Source organism: Trachurus japonicus, chromosome 9 (genome assembly GCF_045865225.1).
Source record: "Trachurus japonicus isolate A0001 chromosome 9, Traja_1.0".
NCBI classification, from domain to species: Eukaryota; Metazoa; Chordata; class Actinopteri; order Carangiformes; family Carangidae; genus Trachurus; species Trachurus japonicus.
Genome location: NC_140915.1, coordinates 29,000,469 through 29,026,021, shown reverse-complemented (window position 1 = coordinate 29,026,021; position 25,553 = coordinate 29,000,469). Strand labels below are relative to the sequence as shown.

The following is a 25,553-nucleotide window of genomic DNA, read 5'->3' as shown; positions in this document are numbered from 1 at the left end:
ATTTTTTTGACGGCATCGGTTGTCAACAAATGCACATGGCCAGGCAGAGACGTAGCAAAGTAAAGGGCAATTTCCACTGGATGCAATTCGTTTCAATTCTGTGTGAGTTTCATGCATCATGTGTTATGATTAGGTAGGCCTACTAGGTCTGGTCTAAAAGTTGTTTGTCTAGAGATTATAACACTTTGGAGTGTTGAAAGTCCAAAGCGCCATATATAATATTTTTAATAGAGATTAATCGCGAGTTAACTATGGAAAAAATGCGATTAATCGCGATTAAAAAAATTAATCGTTTGACAGCCCTAGTTTATATATGCATATCTTAGACATCTGTGCTGTGGTTTAGGCAAAGTGGAACCAAAAGCTGGCAACCTGCTCGAGAAATCTGACGGGGGGAAAATTCACTGTAAACAGCCAGAATATTAAATGTCCTCACATCTGGTCAGCTATAAACGACAAGAGAAAACTTCAAATTTTAATCAAAGTCATTTCATTCAGAAGCTACTGTATAGCTTATTATTTCACTCTGCCCTGTCCCCAAATAATGTCGTGAACGATTAGCACCAGCACGCCTTTCCTGCGGCCTGTCCACATTTCCTGAGGATTAGATGGTGTCTAATATTTTCCAAGATAGCTCACTCCATTCGTGCATGTGACATAATGCAACATATGAACATCTGGAATCGGTTAGCCATGCTCTGCATATTCTTTCTTTTTCTTCTTTTTTTCCCCCTATCACAGGGAGCGACTGAGGTGCTCTGTGCTTTTTGCATTCAGCCGCTCTGCACTGGGTGACCTCAATGATCCCATGGCAGTATCTGTTGTCCAACCTACTGTGAAATCAAAGAGGATTGAATAATAGCTGTATATTCAATCTTAGTAACAGAATATGTCGATATCTTAACATGTCCTAGAATAACTGGGATGAAGGAGACATTCTGCAGAGTTGGGGAGAAGGAGTGACTGAAGGAAATATGGGAGTAAACCCATAAAGTCTTGTATGAAAGCTTGGAGAAGAAACTAATGTTAGGTGGCTGTTTTCGCAAAGACTTACAAGTTACTACAAGCAACTGTATTCAAAGAAAAATACAGAAAAACAGAGACCAATTCATACACTGAAGATTGTTTACTTTCATTTTCAAAGGAATAGACATACAGTAGGTGTCTACATACTGTGTTGATAGAGTTTCTGTCCTTTGGATTGCGAAAGATACCCTTGCAATCCACTTTGAATTCTGCTTAGACCCCTCTGATCACCATCAAAGAACAGCCTCACATCGACCTCTAATTTGATCTACACTGAACTTAATATGACCCATGAAACAGCATGCTTTTATCATGATCCGAGCTTTGAAGAACTGAAAGCACCTTGTGCAAAAGAAACTCTTGTTAAAGGTGATGAAACTGGCAACTATGGGACTGACTATCACAAATGTAAAGTACGCTAGTTTCTCTCTCACACAGACAGACACACACACACACACACTCGCACACAGATATCTGAACACACGATTATGACGGTATCAAAATGATTATTTACATAAAACCCAGCTGTTGCAAATGGCTGGATGAGCAAGACGATGTGCAAAGCTTTTCCCTGATTCTGTTGTATTTTGTCCACATTTTGATAGACAGAGCATATGCTATAGCTATAGCAGTGATTACAGTCATCTTGCTTATAGTAATAGAGCTAGTTCAGGGTCAAAAAATAGGCTAGCTGTGACTCACATTAGACTGGCATTGCTGGTTCAATATGATAACTGTACATGTGTTTATCAGCAATGATTGTTTTTCAAAATCAGGAAATGTGATGTATTCAACAAAAAAAGTACAAATAAAAACTGTGTTTATGTTGTATAAAACAAGGTAGAAGTGTTATCAAAAGAACAAAAGTGACTCAAACACTATTGCATGCAATTGCTCAACATTCAAGGATACAAAATCAGGGATGTTCAAATTCCTGTAAAACATCATTTATCTCTTATCGGGAAAGATAGTAATGTTATGAAGGCACATGTTTTGGAGTTATGATCATTCTGAACATGACTGTGCCCCTTGTTGAGGGCCTTTGTACAGAGCTGGTTAGGTTCCATCCAATCTTCCTCATGGAGGGCTCAGCAGGGTCTGAAGCAGCTCGGAGAACCATGGAGGCGAATGTTTTTCAGCTGACCTGCACCACGACCATGTTTTTAGGGAATGTCTGTGTAATTCAAGCATCAGAGCAATTGCACTGTTGGGCTAGATGTGTACAAAAGTCACTGTAGACAAATAGCTGAAAACGATTCCTCGCTCCTCCACTTCACAAGGCAGAAAGGCCGCAGCCTGCCGAGCGTGGCACGAGGCGCTCATGTGTCCTGGCTCGCAGGTACAATCAAGGATGGTCATGTGCTGATCGCTGGTGGGGCTCTTTCAAACTTGTGGGACTCTTCTCTTGCCTCCTCTCAGAGCTTTCACAGGCCGGGGCGAGGCGGTGGGCGCGCAGGTGGAGGGGCGCGCCCCGGAGGCGGTCCCTGTGGGGGAGGAGGCAGAGATCCTGTCGGGGAGGCGGAGGGCGGAGGGGTGGGTGGGAGCGCTGGCGAGGCAGGTATGTGCAGGGTGGTTGGGGGAAGAGCCCGGTTTGGGGGGGGCGTGTAAGGTGGAGGAGTGACGGGAGGAGAGGGAGTGTCAGAGGTGGGAGGAGGTGTTGGAGGCAGCGGAGGGAGAGTGGAAGTGGAGAAAGACGGAGAAGATGGAGGGCTGTTGGGGGTCGGTGGGAGGGTCCCTTGCGGTGGTGGTGGACTCTTGCTGGGGGGATTGTAGATAGGAGATAGCTGGTGGTTGTAGTGTGGGTAGCGAGGAGGGGGAGACTTCATGCGGGTGAAGTTCATGCATCTGCCCTGAAATTTAAAAAAAAAAAGGACATAAACCATAAACAACATTATATGGTCAACAGTTCAAACTTCCTGCTGTTTCACTTAACATGATCTCACCTAGGTTTTCCCCACCCAGCATTTCTCATTTCCCTTGCCACTATAAATCCTAATAATGCATATACAATGAGATGGACATGTCCATACTGTTGCTGTTGCTGAGTCTGAAAATCACTCCCTCTTTCATTCACTGAGTCCCTAATGGACACTCAATGGTTTCCTCCATAGAGGGCAGGAAATCCAGATATTGGACATGGAAAACTGTAACTCACGTCGTTTGTCATTTTTTGTCTGTGTTGCAGGATTATGAGCAGGAACTACTTTTTTGACCCACTCTGTGGAGTTTAAAACAGCAGTCAGACAGAGCTCAGTCGCTTAGTGCACTGAGCACAACCTTTTATGGGTTATACCCCCATGTAGCTGTAACTAACTGACTTTATGAATTAAGGTCCCATGCACACAATATTACAGTAAGAGTACTGTAAAGCATACTGCTGTAGCATTAATAAACTCTTAGCTGCGTTTTATCTGACATGCTGACACTAACAAGCTAATACTGTTGGAGCTTCAGACACGTACAAATAAGCAGCAAATGTGTGAAGTGCTGAATTGAAAAATTCAGAATAGATAATGCAATTCTAATTTAAACTGTCAAAAAAGAAAAAGGAAAAAAGCTTTGTTTTTTGGCAACAGCTTCAAGGTGTGCATTTCTATTTGTGCTCACTTTCAAAATATTATTTATTTCTCCAGTTACTCATATTTTTGACTGGTTTCATTAACTAGATTTGGTCAGTTTCACTGATGTTGTAGAATAGATGTTTACAGATATTTGTTTGTTCTGTTTTTCATTATGCCTGTGATGAAACCTGGTGCTGTCGCCTCACAGTAGTAAGGCCTGGGAACTTCCTGTGTCGAGTTTGCATGTTCTCTACTCTAAATTGCCTGTAGGTGCAGGTGTGAGTGTGAGTGTGTCAAGTTGTTTGTCTTTACATGTCGGCCCTGTGACAGACTGGCGACCTGTCCGGGGTGTGACCCGCTCTTGTTCTGTATCAGCTAGAATTAGCTCCAGCCCCCACCTCTTCACAGATAAGATATCTAATGGGTTGGTCGTACATGTAATGAAACTTTGGAGTTTGGAAAATACCATGCTTCCTTGTGGGCCTTTTGCTTTTCTAAATCTCATGTCTTTGACAAATACACATACTTTTCCTGTTCTGACAGATAAATTATTCTGAGATATAAAAATGTCCCTTGCTGCTTTCTGTTACCAATCAAACAGACTGATGATAAGAGCAGACAGCCGGGTCTCTCACTTACTGTAGTCTTGCCTGTTGTCAACACACAGCGACATGACTGCATTTGAGCCTCAACCTGCATACGATGTAATTCAATTACTTCTGTTTTACTTATAGGCAACTACATGTTTGCCGTATTCGGCTGAACAAGTTAACCTGCCATCACTCTCCCTGATCCAAACCAAAGTGAGGTCATGCAAGTGGGACTATCAAATTCCAGAAAAGAGCTACACCCCTGGAGCAGCTGCAGAAAGGGATCCAGGAGTTGCACTGGACTGATAAGCAATGACAGCTCTGCTCTCATACCACCGGGGCGAAATGACCCCTGAAATAAAACCAGGCAAAATGCTGCAGGCTAAACATTCAACAAGGATGGAAAAAGTAACCCGCCCAATATTTTTTATTTCTTGAGTGCCTGTGGGACACTGAATGCCATTGATCTTTATGTGTCTTGGACTCCTGCACTGTCTCAAGATTACAGCTACAGAAAAGTCAGCAATGGAGAAAATTAGGGCTGACCTCCAAAAGTCGACGATTCGACGATTCGATTCGGAGGGGTCTGATTCGACTATGAACCTCGTAGTCGAATCTAACCCCTACCATTCTGACTATATGGGGGTGCCCACGGCTGCTGAGCATAAATTGTTACATAGAATGTCTTTTTTCGTTATAAAAAGACTATTTTGATACAAAATCTGCCTACTTTCTGTTAATAAAGAGTTCAAAATTATGTGTGTGTTTAAACGGTAGTCTTAGATTCTTACTACGTATTAATAAATCACCCACTGCAGTTGCACAATTAAATGAGCGGAGGTTTTTTTTTTTTTTTCAAATGAGCCGAGGTGAGCAGTAGGACCGTCAAAGTCACTGCAGAACACTCACGGAGTGGCAAAAAGACGAGGGGCAGAGCCGCCAAAGTTTAAAATCAAGGATGTCTGACAGTCTAACTTTGTCAACATTTATCATGCATGACCTGACAGAACAGCAAAACATTGTGAGGAGGATACATCTGACTTTGACCGAGTTACATTCAAGAACCTGCTTTCAGTCACGGAAAATAAATTAACTCCAGCGGTGATTTTTTTTTTTTTTTTCGATGGATCAGCTGTGTTTACCGTTTCAAGTGTCAATAGTTCTGATGGTTAGACAGATGAATTATTCCCTAACACATCCTAAAGTTTGACATGTCAGAGTTTTTCAGAAGAGGAACTTGTTTTTTTTCCGACTTCCGAGTTGTCATGAACGCACCATCAGTGTCGGGAGTCACAGCTGTAATCTCGTCCCTCTGCAGCCTGTCTGTCTCTCTGCCGGTGCCGCGGTCACACTGTGTGTGTTACAGGATTGATTAACGTAATGTACGGATTGTCGAGTCCTTCTGACCTCCGTTTGTTTTGATACTACATGTTTTACCCGGTTTCTCTGTGTCCACGACCACCGCTATCCTTCACCACGTTGTGGGGATGTTTGATTTTGCCACTCACAGTCCGAGCAAAAGGAGCGTTGTCCAGGGCAACGTAACATAAACGCATACCCTGGCTCACAATGGCTACTAAAAATCATCCAAAGTGTGGAAAATAAATAAAGGTATTTGTTTTACACCTACCATATTTTTTGGGTGTTTTAGCTCTTTTGTTTGAAACGGAAAAAGTCGCAAATTTGCTGCTATCTAAAAAAAAAAAAAAAAAAAAAAGGTTCGACGATCAGTCGACTATGGCAAAATCTGACGAATCAGATTCGACTATGAAAATCCTTAGTCGAAAACAGCCCTAGAGAAAATATGTGTGATAGAAAAGTCTTTTAAGAGATTTTAAGAGTTTTTTTACCCACTGTTGTGCTCTGTGTTTGGTTTCTTTACTAATTACTAGGCACTCATCAGTCTCTAGGGGCTCAGAAATATGAGACATTAGAGGAACCTCACTTGAATGTCTCTCAGGCAGAAGGATCAACTGGCTGCCTCCCGCCCGCTGCTGCATTCATTTAGGGGAAGTTATAAAAGCAAGGCTTTGACAAGAGAGTCATAATTGCAAGCAGAGCAAGCTTGTTTACTGTAAATCATCAAGGATACAAGACAAACTTTTTTTTCCCCAGTACACTAATGAACAGCTTTATAGTGAGGAGGACTCCCTCACACACTCCTAATTACAGAGCGGTGTGTTAGTTACTGTACTGGAAAATAAGCAAGGTAACCCACTGAATATAATTCAGTGACTGTGATTGCAGTAAAGGGAGTTAGTCCACCTTAAATACTGGTCAGTGTGCCCTTGTAGAGCTCCCCATGCTACAGCACAGTGCTGATCTGTTACTGCATAATCTCCTCAGTATCAAGCTGCACTGCATGTTACCTTATGGCAGCTTCAACTGGCCTTACTGACTGACTGACAAATGAGGAACAGTTCATTAGATTAGTCTGGTGAATATATACCAAAGCTTACAGTAAGTCATTGCTAGTAATGTTCTTTGATGTCTCAAGTCTCAACTCCATCTCCATTCTGCACCAAATGACCTTCCAAGCCTTTCCTTTCATTTTGTCCTCCTCACTTTGTATTACATCCCACACACCTGCTGTGTTGAAATAAGATCAACCTTATTTCCATCTCTGCTCATCAGCATCTTTTGTCTCTTTCACACACTTGAAATTAGACTTGGGTATTTCTTTTTAAGAGGCATCCTTGCCGTGGGTATGACGTTTACATCCCCTATTCTCATGCTTGCTCCCAGGCCTCCAGCTCTGCTCATTGTGGAAAAGGTTGGTATTATTTTTACAGTCACTGAACTGTGCCTGAGGGATCTCTCAGTCTCTACGGAGTGCTTTGTTTTCTCTCTTCTCTCTGGTTCTGCAGTGCTCTGGTAGAGACTCACTGTGTTGTATTAAGGTCTCATTATTTCGACACAGGGCCTGGTTGTTTCTGCAGAAGACTTCATTTTGTTATTGCAAGCTCTAACAGGCTTCCTGGAGGCATTTGTAGACCTCAGAGGAAAAGGCTGCAGATGAGAGGTGATCATGTTATTACTATGAACAATCATTTTCACACTATTTAGCAAACTAAGTGATTTGTGACCAAAAGGGGCGTATAAAAATGTATTTTTTTTCTTTACTCTTCTCAGAAGGTGCCTTGTTTAATATTTGATCTTAAACTCATATTTGTGGAGATGGACAACTAAAGGTCTAAAAGGATTACAGGTTCTATCTTCTTATAAACAAATCAATGTCAATATGTGCATCTAAATGTCCTGAAAGCTTATATTGTCTTCATGTGCAGGGAAAAAGAAACTTCAGTCTTTGTAGGTAGTATTTTATCAACTGAGGGCGACGGCTTTTACAGTCTAAAAAATTGTATGTATGAGAAATTAATAAAAACTAAGCTCCTCCAGCCCCCACATCTACCTTCAGCTAAGACTGTTTGACATTTCCATGCAGTAATATCTGCTTGTTCTTCTTTCATCAAAGTTGCATAACTGTGAAAGTAATAGAAAAAATCACTGAACACATTTGTTTACTTGACAGTCTGACAGAATCAGAAGATTAATCGACATATGAAGGCTCTGGTGGTGACGTACTTGAATTGTAAAACCTCAAAATCTTCCATGACCAAATTCATTCTGAGTTTGCTGCACCATCCAGTGTCACACACCACGGGCAGCTATTTGATGCCTTTTGATATGAAATACCGGTAATCGTAATTTAATGGCTGCACCATTACATCAGGTGAAAATATCATTTTTTTTGCATGAGTCCCTACATTTCAACACCAGTAGTTTAATATACTGTAAATAAATTACATTTTACCTAGGCCTTCCTTTTCTACTCATGTTACTGTGGTTCGAAACAGCCAGGACTTAAGTGTCAACACAGCTGTGGGCCACCCTATACAGCTTTGTGAAAATAATAGAAACAGCTGTTCCCCAGACTCTGTATAAAAGCCCTAACATAAAAGACCTAATTCTCACAGTCGTTTGTACATTCACAACTTAAATTTATATTAAATATAGTTTAGATTACACATACACAGTGAAGTAATGTTGACTATATAATTATGTTGCATGTTTAAAATAAATGTAAAAATCTCTAAAGATAAAGAAAGAGGGAAGTGGCTGCTTTTAGGTGACACAGTTTTCTTTCTTACTCATGGAAAAATCTAATATTACATAAACTCTTGTGGGGGAGAGATTGTTATATACAGAATTCCCTCTGATTGCCTTTTTCAACACTTGAATATCCCACAGTCAGACTAGATGTGAGCTGCCAACAGCAGAGGTCAACACACTGTTACCTCCCTCCACACAGACGCACACAAATGCGCACACAGACTACCCAGACTACAGCTGGTCTTTAAGGAATTATATTTGCCTTTGATAATGACTTTGCCAGACGTCTTTACATTGCAGCGCACCAAGGACTAAACCCCAACTCACCACAAGTTTTCCCATGAGTCTGTCTGAGCACACTTCATCGCTCACAGCTGGTCCATTTTCTCAACATTGTCAGATAGAAAAGAATCTGCTGAGTTGCCAAATGCAAACTCACAGCCAAGAGTTTACGTCATGTGATAAAATATGCACCGATTAATGATGCATGTTTCAATGCATCGTTGTGAAGCTTTGTTCTTACCTTGTCACCTGGATGAGGTCTCATTACAGACACACGGTCATAGCCTTTCCTCAAAAGTACCCACAGTGCATCCAGTTTGCTCTATGGACACAGAGAGGAAATAAAAACATTACAGTTACAGAGATCTGCTTCTTTCTATTGACAAAAAAACATGATCAGGTTCCTGGTATCAACCCCTCAAACTCCAGCTCTGGTAACTGACCATTATTATCCGATTTCTGCATCCATTTCAAAGTGTCAAGCTGAAATAGTTTCAGTTCATTGTGAACTCTCTCTTCATAGTTTTAAACAGCAAATACTTTGAGGATAAGAGCAGAAAATGCAGCTGTTTTTCCTCACAAAAGTGCTGGCTGTGCAGCCATACTCCCCGGAGGTCAGTCCAACAGGAGTCTGGTTTCTATTAGCAATCCCCCGCTGACTGAGAAGGCTTCAGAATGACTCTTTTAACCCCATGCTGGCACTAGAGAAAAGGGACTGTGTGCCAATAGTCACCTAAGCGTTATTACCTTAACACATCTCAGGCTACTTTCACTATAACAGTTTAATAATGCTATTACTTATGTATCCTTAGCCAGATAATGTGTAACAGATGTCCTACTTTATATAGTATGGCTGAAAAATAAATTGTCTGTTAAACAATCATGACTTTTTTAATAATAATAAATATAAGCTGATCTATAGTCACTGATTTCTGGAACAAATGTCTCAAAAGTCCTCAAGCATTTGTCATGTTTTATGTCAAACAGATGAAAGTCATAATTCCTATATAGCTGCCATTTTAGGTGTCATCAAAAATGAGATTTGAACGAGCATCTGCAAACCAAACGTGCTCCTTAGACAGTTTTCTCCTGCTCCTGGCTCTGGTACCTTGATCGGGGAGTACCACTTGCGTGGCCCCGGGGGTTTGTGCATGCCATTGTTGAGGACCCGTGTGGGGGGCAGCACATACTCCTGCTCTGGCATCTTCACTTTGGCATTTTTGGCCTTTTCCAACTTTGCCCCTTCTTCCGTGGAGCCTTTCTCACCCCAGCGTACCTGGTGATGGAGAGTCAAAGATTTATGGCAATGCCACACATAACTTTTAACATTTTACATCACTAAGAAATATGGAAAAATATGATCAGATTGATTGTTGTGGTGTTGTGGTCCTCGGCAGGCAGATGTGAATCATCGCGGGTTAGATCACATGAGATTTACTAGATCTCACCTCCATCCTTTTAATTCCCCCTACTCCTCTTCCTCCATAGTAGGAGGCATCTACGGTTGGCCATTTCTTCTTAGGGGTTTCAAAGTCCTCATCATCCTATGTGCAATTGACAGAGAAGTAGGTGTTAATTATGATATTGTTGACTTATGGGATGTCCTTTTAAGTATGTTGTACAGTAACAGTAAAACGGCCCCTGCTTTACTATTATTTGTCACTTGTGTGTTTGTTTTGCAGCTGTCAGTGTTGAGCACTGGGTGAGCTAATTGCTACTAGCTTTTTTGTAATGTTGATGTCCTGTGAGAACCATATATTTCTTAAAGGTCGGCTTTTCACAAGCTTAGAAAAGCCCAGTTTTCTTTTTCATGTCAGCTTTGTGAATGTGAATTTTCAGGGTTTAATAAATAGGAAGATTTTCTTGACCCAAAAAGGAACATCTAATTTAAAATTAACACATTTTGGAGATGCATGGTTGTCAGTGGGAAAACTACATATGCCAAACAAATGTAGTGCAGTAAAAACTAAAATATTTGCTTCTGGATGTGACATAACATGGAGCCACTGAGGTAAAGATCAAGTACCTCAAATTTGTATCCAAGTATTTGAGTAATGTAGTTGGTCACATTCCACCACTGAGCTTCAACTAAAGCACAACAAATAGGTAAATTAACCTCCATTTGTGTTTTTGTACCCTTTTTCACGTTTTTATTTCAAATGATTTTGCTTTTTCACATACAGAATAAGCAACTAGGTCACCAGGTAGTTGTCTCTGTCTGCCCTCCCCACTCTGACCTGAGCACTCATCTCTGTCCCCTCCTGTCAGATCAGAGGAAATTACAAAGCCCACAGGCCAAACTTGTGATGTTTCATCATGCTCTTTAATACACCCTGTCTGACTCATAATCTACCAGGATGTCATAGAGGAAACCATAATGAAGTCTAAAAATTGTCTTTGCGGCCATGGCAGGAGTCTGTTTCTGAAATAAATTCTCTAGTTAAACCTAATTTTCAGTTTAATTGGTGTAAATAAATGCAGCCTGATATGCTCCACAGTTGCATGCAAGCTCACTGTTACTGCACTATTGAGTGTTTGGGCAGTATTTTAATAAGATGAAGTTCATGTAAAATAATGTTAATCAGTTACATTTAAATTAGTCCATAAAGATCCAAACCGCTGCAGGATAAGTTTGAAAAACATGAATTAAAGTCCTGATTACAAGACAGTCCTTTATTAAAACAAGACAGAGGGGAAAAAAGTCGGAGCAGTAAAAGTCAGGATTCTGTTGTTATTCTAAGAGGGCGTTAACTCACATCACTTTTGATGAATCGCTAGACGGGTGAAATCAGAGTTTTATGCCAGGGAGTGAGTGAGCGATGCTGACTGAGGTTTAAATTGTCAGAGTGAACTTAGTAATTACACAACCTAAACACTGGCAGCTGCGTCGATCTTAAATAAAGAGCTCTTTTTGTTTGTTTTTTGAGTCAGATCAAGCGACGGCAGTGCAGCTCTTACCGAGCTCTCCTCCACAACTGGTGGTGGGGGTTCATGGATGATCTACGGGGAGAGAGAAAACATAGACATGTGAGAGAGCAGAAATAATGAAGATGAGATGAGAAGATGACGGAAGACATAAACACATGTATCAAAAGTGTTTTTATTTTAAATCGATATGTCAGAGCGATGTGTGTAACTGTGTCAACTGTGTGCAACAACATGGTTACACAACAACACAGAGCTGAGGAATTGTTTTTTTCCTTCTACCAGAGCGATGCACTGACCTAGAAATCTGCTATCCAGATTTTTTTGGCCAGAGGTTGTTGATTAAGAAAAGAGAGAAGTAACTGGCTCATGAATACTGCTCTTATTTTCTGTACGTTCGTTTTTCTTCTTCTGTTTATCTGTGTTTTAGTCCTAATGCGATTAGTCCCAATTTTACAGTATGTCATACAGCTGAAACTTTGCATCACTGCACATGGACAGGATATATGTGTTAATAGCCCTGTACAGTTTAGTCTGTGCCATACCCTGGTACCCTTTTGCCCAATTGTATGCCACCCAATGATCTGTCAGTGTGTTTTTCAGCAGTGTTATAAAGACATTTTCTTCTACATTAAATGCACTTGGCAAATTAAGAATTCCTGAATCTTATTTGAGATTTTTCCTCAATGCTTCTCCAAACCCTGGAACATGAAATGATTCCCCATGGTAACCGAGGACAGCTTTCCTAAACAGACTCGCTGCACTGACTTGAATATGCAACTTAATGGACAAGAACAGAAAAAGTAAAGGGAGGTACAGCCATGTTGTAAAAGCTGACATCTCTCTCTGGCAAATTCTCAGCTTTCCTGTTTCCAGCTCTGGAAACATTGGAGTGGATTTTGAAGAGACTCTCCATTTTTCATTTGAAAGGAGAAATACAGATTATGAGAGAGAGCAGCTGGTAACAAGAGAGTTTTTTGAAGTATTGTGATGCTGGCAATTTGACCACTGTCAGTGGCAAAGATATGTTTTTTTTCCAGACATATTTCCCCTTTTTACTGTATCCAGAGCAAATGACGGTCATAAAAAAAAAACACCTTTTAAAACACTTTTAAGTAACATTTTCTATTTCTGATGAGTTATCTTGCCTCTAAAGATCTCATAGTAACAAAGACATCGAACCAAAACATTGTGGTTTTTTTGCAGCCACATCACTAGCTGGAAATGTAAATTATTCAGAGCCATAATTGGTGGAGGAATTTGTCAAGTCCTCTAAAAAACACTGAGGGAGCATTGAGAGGTGAGACTCAAAGGTCACCTGCTCTGACCTTTGGACGCACAGATTATTTCCACAGCAGCATAATTACTTTAACACACGCTCGCTCACCCAGTAGCCTTGACCTCCTCTGGTTGTGGGCTAAATTCAGCTGCAGGGATTCAAAGGAGCCATACATCCTTATTGACTCACATATTTCAACCCTCTCCCCATGGCAGTGTTACTTTGGTTAATAAGTTGCCTCAGGGGGTGTTAGCCAGAAAAGATAGAGCTGGAAAAGATGTTTCTCTATGTTATAACTGTCCGAAAGAAACATCGATACTTTCCAAAAATCGTTGAAACCATCTAAAATTTGAAGAAGAGTAGAGAGGTGGCTATCTGCAAGGCAGCAACGTGTGCATGTTATTATTGCATTAGTGTTTTAGAAAACTCACCACAGTGCAGCAGAGAGGCCAGAACCACCAGAGGAGAGCCAAGACCAAGAGCAGCATGAGGATGAGCAGAGCTATGGCCAGGATGGTCCCATCAGACTGTAACAGAGACAGACACGTCAACACAGACGGTCTGAATATGTAGCGCAATAAATCCGTGTAAACCACTTCTTTAGGCTCAGTGGTTTGTGCAAAAGAAACTCTTTTGTTGTTATCTTCCATGGAATCAAAACTTAATCTTCTTATCCTGCAATGAGTGCAATCCCTAGTTGATTTGCATCCATCATTCAGACATCATCTTACCAAGTTTGTATTGAATTGTTTGGATTAGTTTTAGTGTCTGGATTGCTTTGGCTGTTTTGTTATGTGTTGTTAGTCTTTTTTTCCCCTACTGCATTGCAAGATGACCTCAAAACAATCCAAGTGTAAAGCTTAATGCTGGTGTTGCACTTACACAGCCCACGGTGGTAATGGTGACCGAACTGGAAATGAAACTGAGACCTTCATTCATACTGACATAAAGGTTTGCTGCCCTGGAAAAGAAAAGGAAATATGTCTCAGCTGACATTTAATGTGGTGTCTTAGAAAAACAGATTAAATCTCACATTTATTTTGATAAATACAAGGACTTACATCCCCTCATCTTGAAGCACTGGTGCAGGGCAGAGTAGATACGTATCCTCCACAATCAGTGGCTTCACCACTGCAGCAAAGAGATCATTTTAAGAAAAAGTGTAAGCATGAGCCAAAGACTGCAGTGTTGTCTCATAACAGTCAGTAGTAGTCAGTGACATACAAAGCTCCCGCAGCAGGAGTTTGACCCACAAATCACGACCCGAATCACCTTTTCACATTATGTCATTGTTTATCCTGATTGTAGAAAGATAACTTTATTGACAGATTAACGCCCCATGACTTCATTTTAAATTCAATAACTGCTGGGCAAGAAGAGAAGGGAGGCCATCTACGTTCACAGCTGTTGATGTCACATCTTTCACTCGATTAACAAACCATCTGAAATGAGAGTCTCTGGAAAGAAAGAAAAGAAAACTGCTTTGTTGTCTGCTGTCTGAAGACATCTGTATCCTCCCAAGATACAACACTACAAACTGTTTCAACATAGCTTTTGTTTTTCAGGCAAAATCTAGGCCTTCCTCTCATCCAGCTGGTTTTTAGAAAAGTGCCTCCAACAATCGTCGTCGCCCAAGTCTGTCTGTTTATCCTGGCAAGGGGCAAGCTGCATACCCCAGGGCTGAGCAAATCAACACAATCAGTCGCATAGGTCGTCACTGCTCTCCCGGTGAAACACCATGCAGGAGGAACAGCTCAACGTCAATGCAAACTGGGCCAGATATGGTCACACTCAGTTCATCTCTGCATCCACCTCAGAGTCAGTGGCGTCACACTATGAAAGTAGGACAAAAATGACCATGAAACTAACCATCTCCCAACCCTAACCTCCTGAAGAAAGAGCAGATGGGAAGTCAGTCTCAAGTCTGTAGATTCTCCCAGTTTAAATCCCATGAGGAGAAAGATTCCAGCAGATAGCCCTGGTCCATATCACAATGTTTCATTGGACAATTAAACAAAAGTGGGGAGAGGTCATGTTTTAATGGGCAGACAGTTATCTAGAGTTCAACTTTAACCAGTCGATTATTTGTATTGTTTACTATGGCATTCAGTCAAATTCATTTGGACGGATTCTCAATTGTCTTAAACTCATCAGACATGACTGACATTTTAAACACGAATTCAATTATTTAGGAAACTAACTGTGTTGCTTAAGAATAGAAGTCTGTACAGTAAATCATTAAGCCTGAGTCAGAGGGGAGTTAGCTTAGCTTAGCATGAACACATGTAACAAGGGGCACATTCTTGCCAAAGCAAAAAATCTGCCTGACAGCATGAGAAATCATCAAGGCTTACATTATTTAATCGCACTAAAAAGCCAATTTTGATTTTATGTGTTACAATATGTTTTATGTGTTAGAGTAAGAGTTGACACTTCCCAGCAAAGACACAAATGTCAGTTTCAGGCCAACATAATACAACATGTTAATTTGTAACCAATGAAGATGGATTTTGTAACCTCTTGTAGCAAAGTCAAGCTAATTCCCCCTGTTCCTAGCCTCGTAAACCAGCCTCTCGCGGAAATGCATTTCATTTCATTTCTCGGGAGAGTCTGGCCTCATCCCCCCTCTAAGTGTTTGGGGTGGGCGGGAGCTGGGCGGGAGTAGTAGCAAAGACGGTTTAATATCTTTGGTAGTAGCGTTGACAGACAACCCCATTCAGCCAATCAGCAAGTTGGTGTAGTGACGGGGCACCAGTCGGTCCCTGATTGGCCAACGTGCTGTGTCAATCACAGCGGGCGACGCTGATTGGCTCGGCCTTCTGAGGGTTTCAGTCCAAACGCTTAGAATGGGGATGAGGCCAGACTCTCCCTCGGAATGAAATGAAATGCACTTCCGCGAGAGGCTGGTTTACGAGGCTACCCTGTTCCCCCTGTCTAATCTAAATTTACTAGTGATAAATTAGGATTAGATAACCTGAAGCCTGAAGCTTCATACCTATCACACAGACATGGTGAGAGGTAGGTATATGGTTTATGCATCTTCTCATCTTACTTCTGAAAAGTTTAGTAGAGCACCTCTTCCTTTAGGTCTTGTGACTTGTCCATTGCAGGGTCTGACACCCAAACAATGGTCAGCTCAGGACTGGACCTGCCAGATCCCAGCATGCCTGAATGTACTTTTTCCTGGCGACACAAACTCAAACACTGGTTCATCTGCTCTACACGTGTAAAGGACACATTGCTGTTTCAGAGACGGCCCAGAGCTGGAGCAGGGGAATCAACGAGTGCAAGCAAAGATGCATTATAAGAGAAATGTGTTTTTTATAGGCAATAGACTTTATCTCCAGGCGAGCTAACTGTGGCCGAATTATTTCAATTTAAAGTTTACCCTTGATGTGAAGTAAACAAGTTCCAGATAGATGTGTGTAAACATTTTAGAGAAGTGAATGAATCTGGAGGAGGAGTGCACATGTACGGGATTCACATGAGGAGATAATTTTACTCAAATTGGTTCCATGTCCACTGTTTGTCTGCAGGAAGTCATGTCTTGTGTCATTACAAATAGAAATAATTCAGAGGGATTGTTGACATGTGATTAATGCTGAGAAGACATTTTTACTTTATAGCAGAATTAGATTTAAAGAGCAAGATGCCTGTGTTGCATGTTGACAGCCTCACCAAAGTGAAGAAAACATTCTCTGTGGGTAAGTAATGAATACTGCATGTGTGGCGTTGTAAAATGTATACAGTACATACATGCAATATACAGTATGCACGGATGAGGTTTAAAAAACACATGAAAGTAGAAGAGATGGTGTCATAGACCATGGTGCTCCATCAAAAGAGACCATCAAAGGGAGTTGACATTTAAAAAACTGAAATATGTAAAAGGTTTTTTCTGCATGCTATGGTGCAATTTAAGTTATTTTCTATTAATTCTAGAATATAAAAATATTTCTCTACCCTGTATCAAATTAATTATGAGTAACAGCATCAAAGTGACTTCATCATCGAACCATACAACCTCAAATATTAGTCCATACAACAACTAACCAGCCATAAACAGGAGCACAGGAGTCAGAATGAAAATCATACGACTTTTACTCATCTTCCTCGACAACATTCACATTATTAAATCCCACTTTAACACAGCTGACAAGAAATGATACCACAGAAGAAAAAAAGGAATGCCCCAAAATATGATGGGATGACCAGACCGTAGCCACCTGAGGCCACCAAATGTTTCCGTCACTGAGTGTAGATAAAAAGTTCATTGATGTATTTATTCAAATTTGATTTAATGAGACGCCTGATGTCTGTTCATTACATCGACATCAAGAAGACCAGATACTTTGTTTCATGCCTCGGCACTGAATGCGTGCCTCACGTTGTAATTAAAGCAGCACCTCCTGTGGTAAGCATGCTCGGAAGTGGTTTTAACAACTGTTACAGTGAGCTACTGGTAAAGAGCAGAGGGGAAGCTGTTTGTATCCTTGAGGTCTTTTCCTTCACCCTGCCTTGTGTGTGGTACTGTTTCTGCCTTTCCCCCCCCCCCATGTTGTTAAATTGCACAATGTGTTGTTTAAAAGCCATGATAGCAGTAACACCGTGTTTAATCAAAGAGTATTCCAGCTGTTTGGCATTCTGATGAATTTTATAATGGCCTGCTCACTGAACTGTGCCAGCTGTTTTTATTGTAAACAGAGTGATTATCTTCGAGTCAGTGTGTTCTCAGTTAAAACATTCCTGTATTGAGAAACAGAGAATGTAAAGTTGTCAACACTTCAGTCATGTTCAGTCACTCACTTCTCGTCAGGGTGTCGTTGATTCGGAAGCTGCACAGGACTTTATCAACATTTCGGGCATGGAGGAATCCATTTCCTCTCACCACCACCTGGAAGGACTCTGGTTGAGGAGAGGAGAAGCGGACATGTCACGTCAGTAAAATAAACTTAAAATTAGGATAAGGTGATACACAAACTCCTTATTACTCAAATGTGGAACCCCTAACAACCACAATTTCCATGTCACTGTGTTTTACGGAGGGCACCATTTTCCTCATGGTAAAGACGTTTCAATATGTGTGCTGGGTTTGTGGTATTGGTTTCACAGGAACATCATTATACTGTATGTCAACTGTTCAAGTCTTTCCAGCACCAAATTCTCTCCTGTCTCTGAAGGCATTTCAAGGCAGAAACCAATGTATTTTGACTGAGTAGCACTGGAAAACGAGGATATAGCTTGTGTCAAAGTGCAGTGGTAACTGAGTGACAGTGGCATACAGAGTGGTTTAAAACATTTTGGACCGGTGATGATGCTGTGTGTGGCGTGTGTTGCATGGGCCCTAACAAGACAGCTTGTATAGTGGTTTCTATGAAGCATGAGTGGATGAAAAAGTTTCTTTTTGTACCTCCTGCACAGATACTGGAGGGCTCTGCTGCCAGAATCTCGATACATGACTTCTTCAGGATCTGAGCAGAAGAGCAGAAGGTCGTTATTGTGGGAGCACTTTCTATCAGCCAGCTTGCATATCTCAGATTTTGTAGTGTCCTTAAGAACACAATGAGACTTTTAAAAACAAAACTCTGTCTGAGGCTTCCTTACCATTTAAGGATAATATTTTGTAGTTATTTGGTGGATTGTTTATCTCAGATTGTAGTCTCCTAATCTCCTCTAAACTGAACAACTGCTTTCAGCCAAAGCCATGACTTTTATATGCCACTGGGAGTTTCCATTTATTCTCAGCTGTTGATAAATCTCTACTTCTCAGGAACATGTCCATTATAAACCTGGTGATGAGGAGGACTGATTCATGACCCACTGCCCCACTCACATGAAAAAAACTCAACCACAGCTCTCTGTTTGCTGTTAATTTGCTCCAGATGACAGTCAGCTGCTCAAGCTTTAACTCCTCTCTACAAACTTTGTATCCCAGTGACGACAGCTCCCTCCACGACAAACTGTTTTTACAATTCTCAAGCTAGCAGACACAAAAATTTATGTCCACACCATGGATATGGGTCTTAAGAGATACAGCACACATTTTGATCAGGTGTAGCTAAACATGTTGACTAAAAGAAGGAAAGTCGGAGTCACGGCGTGTTTTCCTGGAATTCTGTCCCTGGCCGGACTCCATGGAAGGAATAACTTATTGTGCTTTAAACCTATTTTGTCTTGTTTTCTGTGTGTTCACCAGATTAAAAGAGAGGCAATGGGAGACAAGAAAAAACAACAAGATAATAAATCCCCTCAGTTCTATATGAGTTATACTTGAAAGAAACTATTTGAACATTTGTGGGCAGAACTGAAATGGTTCTTACCGAATCAATGACTCCTTGCAAAGCCTCAAATCCATCATTGACAGGGAAGACATGATCTTTGCTATCAGCAATCTTTGCCAGCTACAAAAGAAACAAGTTATTAAATTCACAAGTCACAGTTACACTTAATCATCCAAGACTTTTCTCAGTCACTGTCTGTTTGCCCAGATGTCAAAATGTCTGATCAGGATTTAATTAAACTGGATCACTTGATAAAAATGACCTAACTTTCTTGTTTTAGGGACAAATAATAACTTTCTTGACCCAGTTTGCAACGCTTCGGTTGACAACTACTTGTATCTATGTATGTAGCCTATTGATCATAGACATTTGAGATAATGTCTAAAAAAAAAAAAAGTATATCCTATCCTTGTTGAAACACTCAATCTCTCAGAGTTGGGTGTCTGAAAGTTGACCTGTGTGTGTGATGTTTGTATAAACAGTTTAAACTTAAATCAGGAAATGAAATAATATTTAAATTGGGATGGACGGTATCTTACTACTTGAGCTACTTAAAGCATTAGTTCCTGTGTTTTCAAAATACAGTTTTGATTTACAAAAGCTTTAAATTTACAACCTTACAGCCTATCCGTTCCACGCCCCGAGGCCCAGATGTTATAAGACATGAAGTTAAAGATGAAAGTCAGTGAAATAACACACCTGTGTCTCATTGAAGTCCTTCACCCCCACGCAGTAAACTGAGGCACCCAGACTTCGGGAACGGTTGGCCTGTCAGGTATGCACACAGATTCACAGCATAAACAGGAAGAAGCTTCAACACCTGGGTTCAATTACACCCCAGCATTTCACAACAACATCCAAAACATGGGGGAAAAATAGTCATGTGTTTGTCTGACCTCTAAGAAGTTACACAACACCATGTCCCTGTTCAATAATGTTATTGAAACATCATCTGACAATAGAAATGTCACACAAATGCCTGAGTACCAAACAGAGCACTGATGGAACAATTTCATTCTCTCAGTAAAGATATTTGTGGTGTTGACACTGAATGACACCAAGGACCTCCCACAGCTACTGTATGTTATTTCGTATCCCTTCACCTGCACTGCCTGAACCGTGCAGATGTGAGGAAGACGGCTGAGCTCGGATGTATAAATCTGACAGACGCTATGACCCCATTTTTTCCCCAACTAAAGAGGATCAAAGTGGTGATGTATAGGACGGCAGTGTTTGATCTGATCCATCACATGTGCAGGCACATGGTTATGATTCGTGTGACCCATTTAACCTTTGTTTAAGTTTCTCACCTCTGTCTCAGCGTAGAAGAAAAGATCATCATGCAGCTCTCCATCTGTCAGAGCTATGATAACACTGGCGGTGCGGTAACCTAAAAACAGAAACAATTTGGTCTTTCCTGATCACTTCATTTGATCTCTTACCATTTGCAGATCACCATGTGGCATTACTGAGGTTAACTGAATCATTTTTGACAATGCAAAGCCAAGTCATTCAAGGTAACGTACAATTGGTGCAATCAGAAGCACTCCAATGCAACTCTTACAAAGTTAGCTTTGATGATGTCTGTTGTTGAGACTGAGATTGATGAAACTGTGTACTATATTGCATCAAGAGATGTTTGTTAGATTTCAATAAAAAAAAAACTTGAAACGATTCTCAGTCTAGTACGGTACCTTGACCTCAGTTGGAATTGATTACATAGTATACCAGTATATCTGAAACACTCAGTCATTTTATGGCAGGACTTCTGCATTTGGAATAGATTGCACAGGCGTCCCTAAGAAAGTGGTGGTTGAGTGTTTTTCAATGAGCTGCAGGAACTGAAACGTTTGTTAGGTGATTTGATGTGATTACACACACACACATATATATATATATATATATATATATATATAGAGAGAGAGAGAGAGAGAGAGGCCTGAAGGGATAAACACACAACTTCTTGTGGTGTAAATGTGTTACCTTCAGTGTTCCCATAGAATATCTGCTCACTGGCCTGTGAAAAAAAGAAAACCAGGGTTGAAACAGTCGATGATCTGACGATGTGGTTACATGCAGCAAATGAAAAAACCCTCCCCTCTGCTCCAAAACAACAGAGCTGTGGACTGAACAGTGTTTTAGATTCTGAAGCTAAAACAGATGCCAATTTGCTGTCGGACATGAGGAAGCCGCTCACCCTCAGGATGCCTTCATGCATGAAGGTGTCTCCCCCTGGGAGAACCCTCTGGAGCTCCTCCAGACCTTTGCGAATGCGCTCCCTGTGCAAATATACAGAAGACAAGTTAATCTACAATGCTGATAATGAAAATATTTGTTTTGTCATATTCATTTGTGAAAATGATTTTGACTAAAACCAGACAGGAGGGAATAGAAAACAGTTTCCATAAAGACGGCATTTGCAGAAAATACCAGAAATGTGTAACACGTCAATAAACTGAGACAGAATTGGTGTGTGATGGCTTGAGAAACTGTCATGCAGATAGACAGGAAATGAGCTCTTTGTAGAATAATATATGAGGGAAACAGTGAAACAGTGAAAACAAAATCTGTGGCTGCCGAGACTCTCTGCTGAGGAAAGATTAGATACATAAGCTGCCCACAAAGTGTCGAAAGCCACATGATGAAGTAGTTGACCAGACGGACGACACTATAGACAGATCACAGCGAGGGAAAGTATCTGTCTGGAATCTCTTGATCATAAAAATGCAGAGGGATCATAACTGTGTGTGACTGTCCAAATCTGGTATTACGCTCAGTCCTTTCAGCTGGATGATAGAAAAGTTAAGGATTAAAAGTAATTTTGAGGGGATCTGCACCCACCTGTCTTCTGTCAAGCTCATTAAGATCCTTCCCTCAGTGGAAAACACAATGAAGGACATCCGCAACTGTGGACTGGGGTGAGGAGAAGAGAAAAATATACTCTGTTAGATTTGTAATCATTTCTTCTTACATGTTTTCCCACAGACGAGTGATGACACAATCATTTGTTTTACCTTATGAATTTATGAGCTAGATGTTCAACAAAGTGGTAGATTTCAGTCCAGTGATTCTGCACACTCCCAGATCTGAGAGCGAGAGGAGAAAAGACACAATTATTGTGAGGATCGATTTCCACTCCTGCTGTGTATGAAAACTGTGTGACCTCTTCTCTGTGCTTCTGTTTATCTGCTGTCAAATTAAAAATAGACCATGAACAGATCATGATATAATGGGCACCAACATAAAAAAAAAAACATTCTCTGACTGGAAGAGACAGAAAATGAATAGAAATGATGTATCTCTTCGCCCCCTGACTCTTTTGGACCCTGGGTTTGTACAGACTGTTTCTTAAGGGAACAGAAATAGCCTTCAGAATAGTTCTGCATTGAGGAATAATCAAAGTAACACAGCTGGTTTACTCAGAGAAGGAGCAGTGATGTTGTACTTTGCAGAATCCTATTAACATAGGCTACAGTATTTATAAAGCACCTGCAATTATATCAGTTTGACGTTTCAGATGATTGAACCTTCATTAAACTTTCACGCAACAGCTCTGTGAGCACAAGGATGTGCATGTTAATTATCTTGCACTTGCACTAAGCTACTGCTTTTCATATTTGGACTTTCTAGCAATGACCACAAAGTCCACTGTACTGTTCTGTTATGGTGAGGAGCTAGGATTGAAGCTTTATGATCTGTCATTCCATCTACTTATAAAGTTATCAGTGGATGGAAATATACAATTGTGGTTAATAAAGACCAGTTTGAGTTTGTATCAGTGTTGATGCCTTTCATTTAATCTGTGTTTTTGTAACCCCACACCCCACTGAGACATTTCTCAAAACAACACCTATTTTCCCAGTGTGTTACTATGACACAAGTCCCAGCACAAACAGCCCGGTCAACAGGCTGAAACACTGGAACATCTGGAGCTAATGGAGAAAGGGCAGAGCAGACATGGAGAAGAGAGAGAAGAAGAGAGGAGGGATCAGGCAGACACTGCACAAGGACAGTGAGGGAAGGTGGAGGACACGTTCCCACCTGGATAAAAAGACAGTAAACTGCTGCTGTAAGTTCACAAATGTAATGTGAAAGTGTGTCATAAAAACATGGCTCATGCTAACAATTACTCTCTGTAATTTCCCCGACGGAGAAACAGCAGTGGCGTGCAGTTGGCATTGATATGTAACTGTAGGACAACTGGAAAATCCATCATCATTACTGGAGGTAGTGACTCTCTAAACCATGGAGCTAAGAGAGGGACATGGCAGACTACAATCCACCAGCTCCATCTTCCAGATAACAAAAAGTCTGACTTGGATGTTGAAATTGTTGTTGACCTAGTTGGAAAACATTTTTGGCTTATGGCAAAAAAAGAGGAATAAAAACAAGCTGTTTTAAACCAGGTCTACAAAAAAACGATTTCATAAGGTAAATACTCTGTCACAGGCCAAAGGCAACAGTCTGGGTAAGTTAATTGTCAGTGCCAGAGCAGCTGTGTGCATATATGTCAAGTATAAAGCACTTTCCCAGACAGGAAAACACAGGTAAACAGTCACGTGTCACACTTGATATTTTAGAGAGCTGTTTTTATTTGACTGACTTTGCTGATGAGATTTCCTGTGATGAAAACACAAAATCAGGCAATATCATGCCTATCAAAAATATAATTAATTTAATTCACAGATGTTTGCTCTGATATCCTTAAGTTGGTTCATGTTGCATGACTAAAGGGAAAAAGCAAGATCACCAAATCAGGGTTAGATAAACATGGAAACAGTGTATCCAAATGACAGCCAAACATCCTGTGTCCTACTTGAGACCATAGACTGTAAAGCTTGAGACACACAGACTACCATATTAAAACTCACAAAGATGAGGAAACATAGTGATGCAGATGATCTCTGCACTTACTGACCATCAGTTCTGTGTAAGACCTGCCCACATGATCTCTGTTATTTAAAGTGAATGAACACCAAACACCAGACAACAATAGTGCTTAAAATCTGTGCAGCTTGCAACAGACTAATGAATGGGGGACAACATAAAACACCAATAACCATCAACAGCTTTGGACCTATGCCAGACTAAAAATGTAGCTCCAGGTTTATCAGAGTACCAGTCAATCCATCATGTCCCTGCATGACATGACACCAGGGGGCGTCATGGTAACTGAAATGGTAATGACATCATGAAAATATTTGGCAGACAAACTTTTTGTAACTGGGAGAAGCACAACTATGACATAGCACTGCTTATTTTCTCCATGCATTAACATGCATTCATGACAATGCATATTACATTGTGGTTCCTTGTTAGGGTTATCAGCAGGTGGGTGGACTATTCAAGTCAGGTTCATTCACTGGACATGAATATAACGCAGAATTACAGAGTTCCAAATGAAAACATAACACAATTCTTATTCATCCAACCCAATGTATTAACTAATGCCTCTCAAAGACATGAAGTATAAATGGCTTTCACTTGTCAAAAAATTGTGTGTCGGGCAACTCACTTGTCCAAAACAAAGTAGAGATCAAAGCCTCCAAAGCACGAGGATGATCCAGCCTGCCTTCTGTCCTGGTTTGGTCCAGCATTTCCCGCAATAAGAACAACCAGCACAGAACCAAGCACCGCTGCAAACCAGGAGTTTCTACTCCAGAATGAAGGCATTATTCCAGCTGAAGAAAATCTCAGATGAGATGGTGAACACACCACCTTTATTTCAAAAACAAAGCGTTTGTAAAAGAAGGTAATCCTTGCAGATTCTTCTTTCAATCCTTCACACGCGTTGTCAGCATTAAAAAATATAATAATCCATAGCAAAACAGTGAGAGTAACTCAACCGTTGAAATGGAGAGGAAATAGAAAGCATGAGTGTTGTGGGTCTCACTCTTGTTGCTGGGACCCTCTCATCACTGGGTCCAACACGGCTTGCAGAAAGAGGAGATGCTGCTTTTTGTGAATGATAAGGCCATGCAACACAGAAATCCCCCAGACCATAGATGTCTAACTCTGAGAGTCTTTGCAAAACTCTTCTTGTATTTTCAAGTCTCTCTCTCTCTCTCTCTCCAGAGAGGGAGAGGTGATGAGAACAATACGGTGGAAACACCAGCATACACTGGGTCGTCCTGCCACCTAGTGGCTTTACAGGACCACTAGTTGATTATAAATCAGTGCATCATGAAAAGTATGAACTCCATGACCCAGCACACTTGTGGAATTGTAGGTATTGTTAACGTTGATATTTTAAAGAGGTGTTGACTGATCTCTGGTTTTAGTATTCAGGCTGTTGGCTTGTTGTGGTGTTGTGTTGGCATGATGCTGACAGATCCCTCCAAGCCAATGTGCAGACATAAAGAACTGAATTGGAAACTGAAATCTGATTACTGTCATTTTAGCCGTTTGGTCTGATGTGATTTATGTGTGTCATTCCCTGAAGTGTCCTGAAATAACATCACTGCTGGGAGACGCAGCATCACAGCCCTGCCAATAC

At 40.9% G+C, this 25,553-nt stretch overlaps 1 protein-coding gene across 1 annotated transcript; it reads right to left on the bottom strand.

The window, feature by feature from the left end:
- Nucleotides 1–305: 305 nt before the first annotated feature.
- Nucleotides 306–25,379, bottom strand: antxr1a (ANTXR cell adhesion molecule 1a). Its single transcript, XM_085787188.1, has 18 exons — nucleotides 24,573–25,379; nucleotides 22,072–22,143; nucleotides 21,899–21,970; nucleotides 21,255–21,336; nucleotides 21,041–21,074; nucleotides 20,368–20,447; nucleotides 19,757–19,825; nucleotides 19,097–19,177; nucleotides 18,187–18,247; nucleotides 17,583–17,681; nucleotides 13,838–13,907; nucleotides 13,659–13,737; nucleotides 13,208–13,303; nucleotides 11,531–11,572; nucleotides 10,021–10,116; nucleotides 9,681–9,848; nucleotides 8,814–8,894; nucleotides 306–2,876 (listed from the first exon to the last, which is right to left on the bottom strand). Exons 1-18 carry the CDS (start codon nucleotides 24,728–24,730, stop codon nucleotides 2,451–2,453), a joined length of 1,866 nt encoding a protein of 621 aa, XP_085643314.1. The 5' UTR covers nucleotides 24,731–25,379; the 3' UTR covers nucleotides 306–2,450.
- Nucleotides 25,380–25,553: the final 174 nt, after the last annotated feature.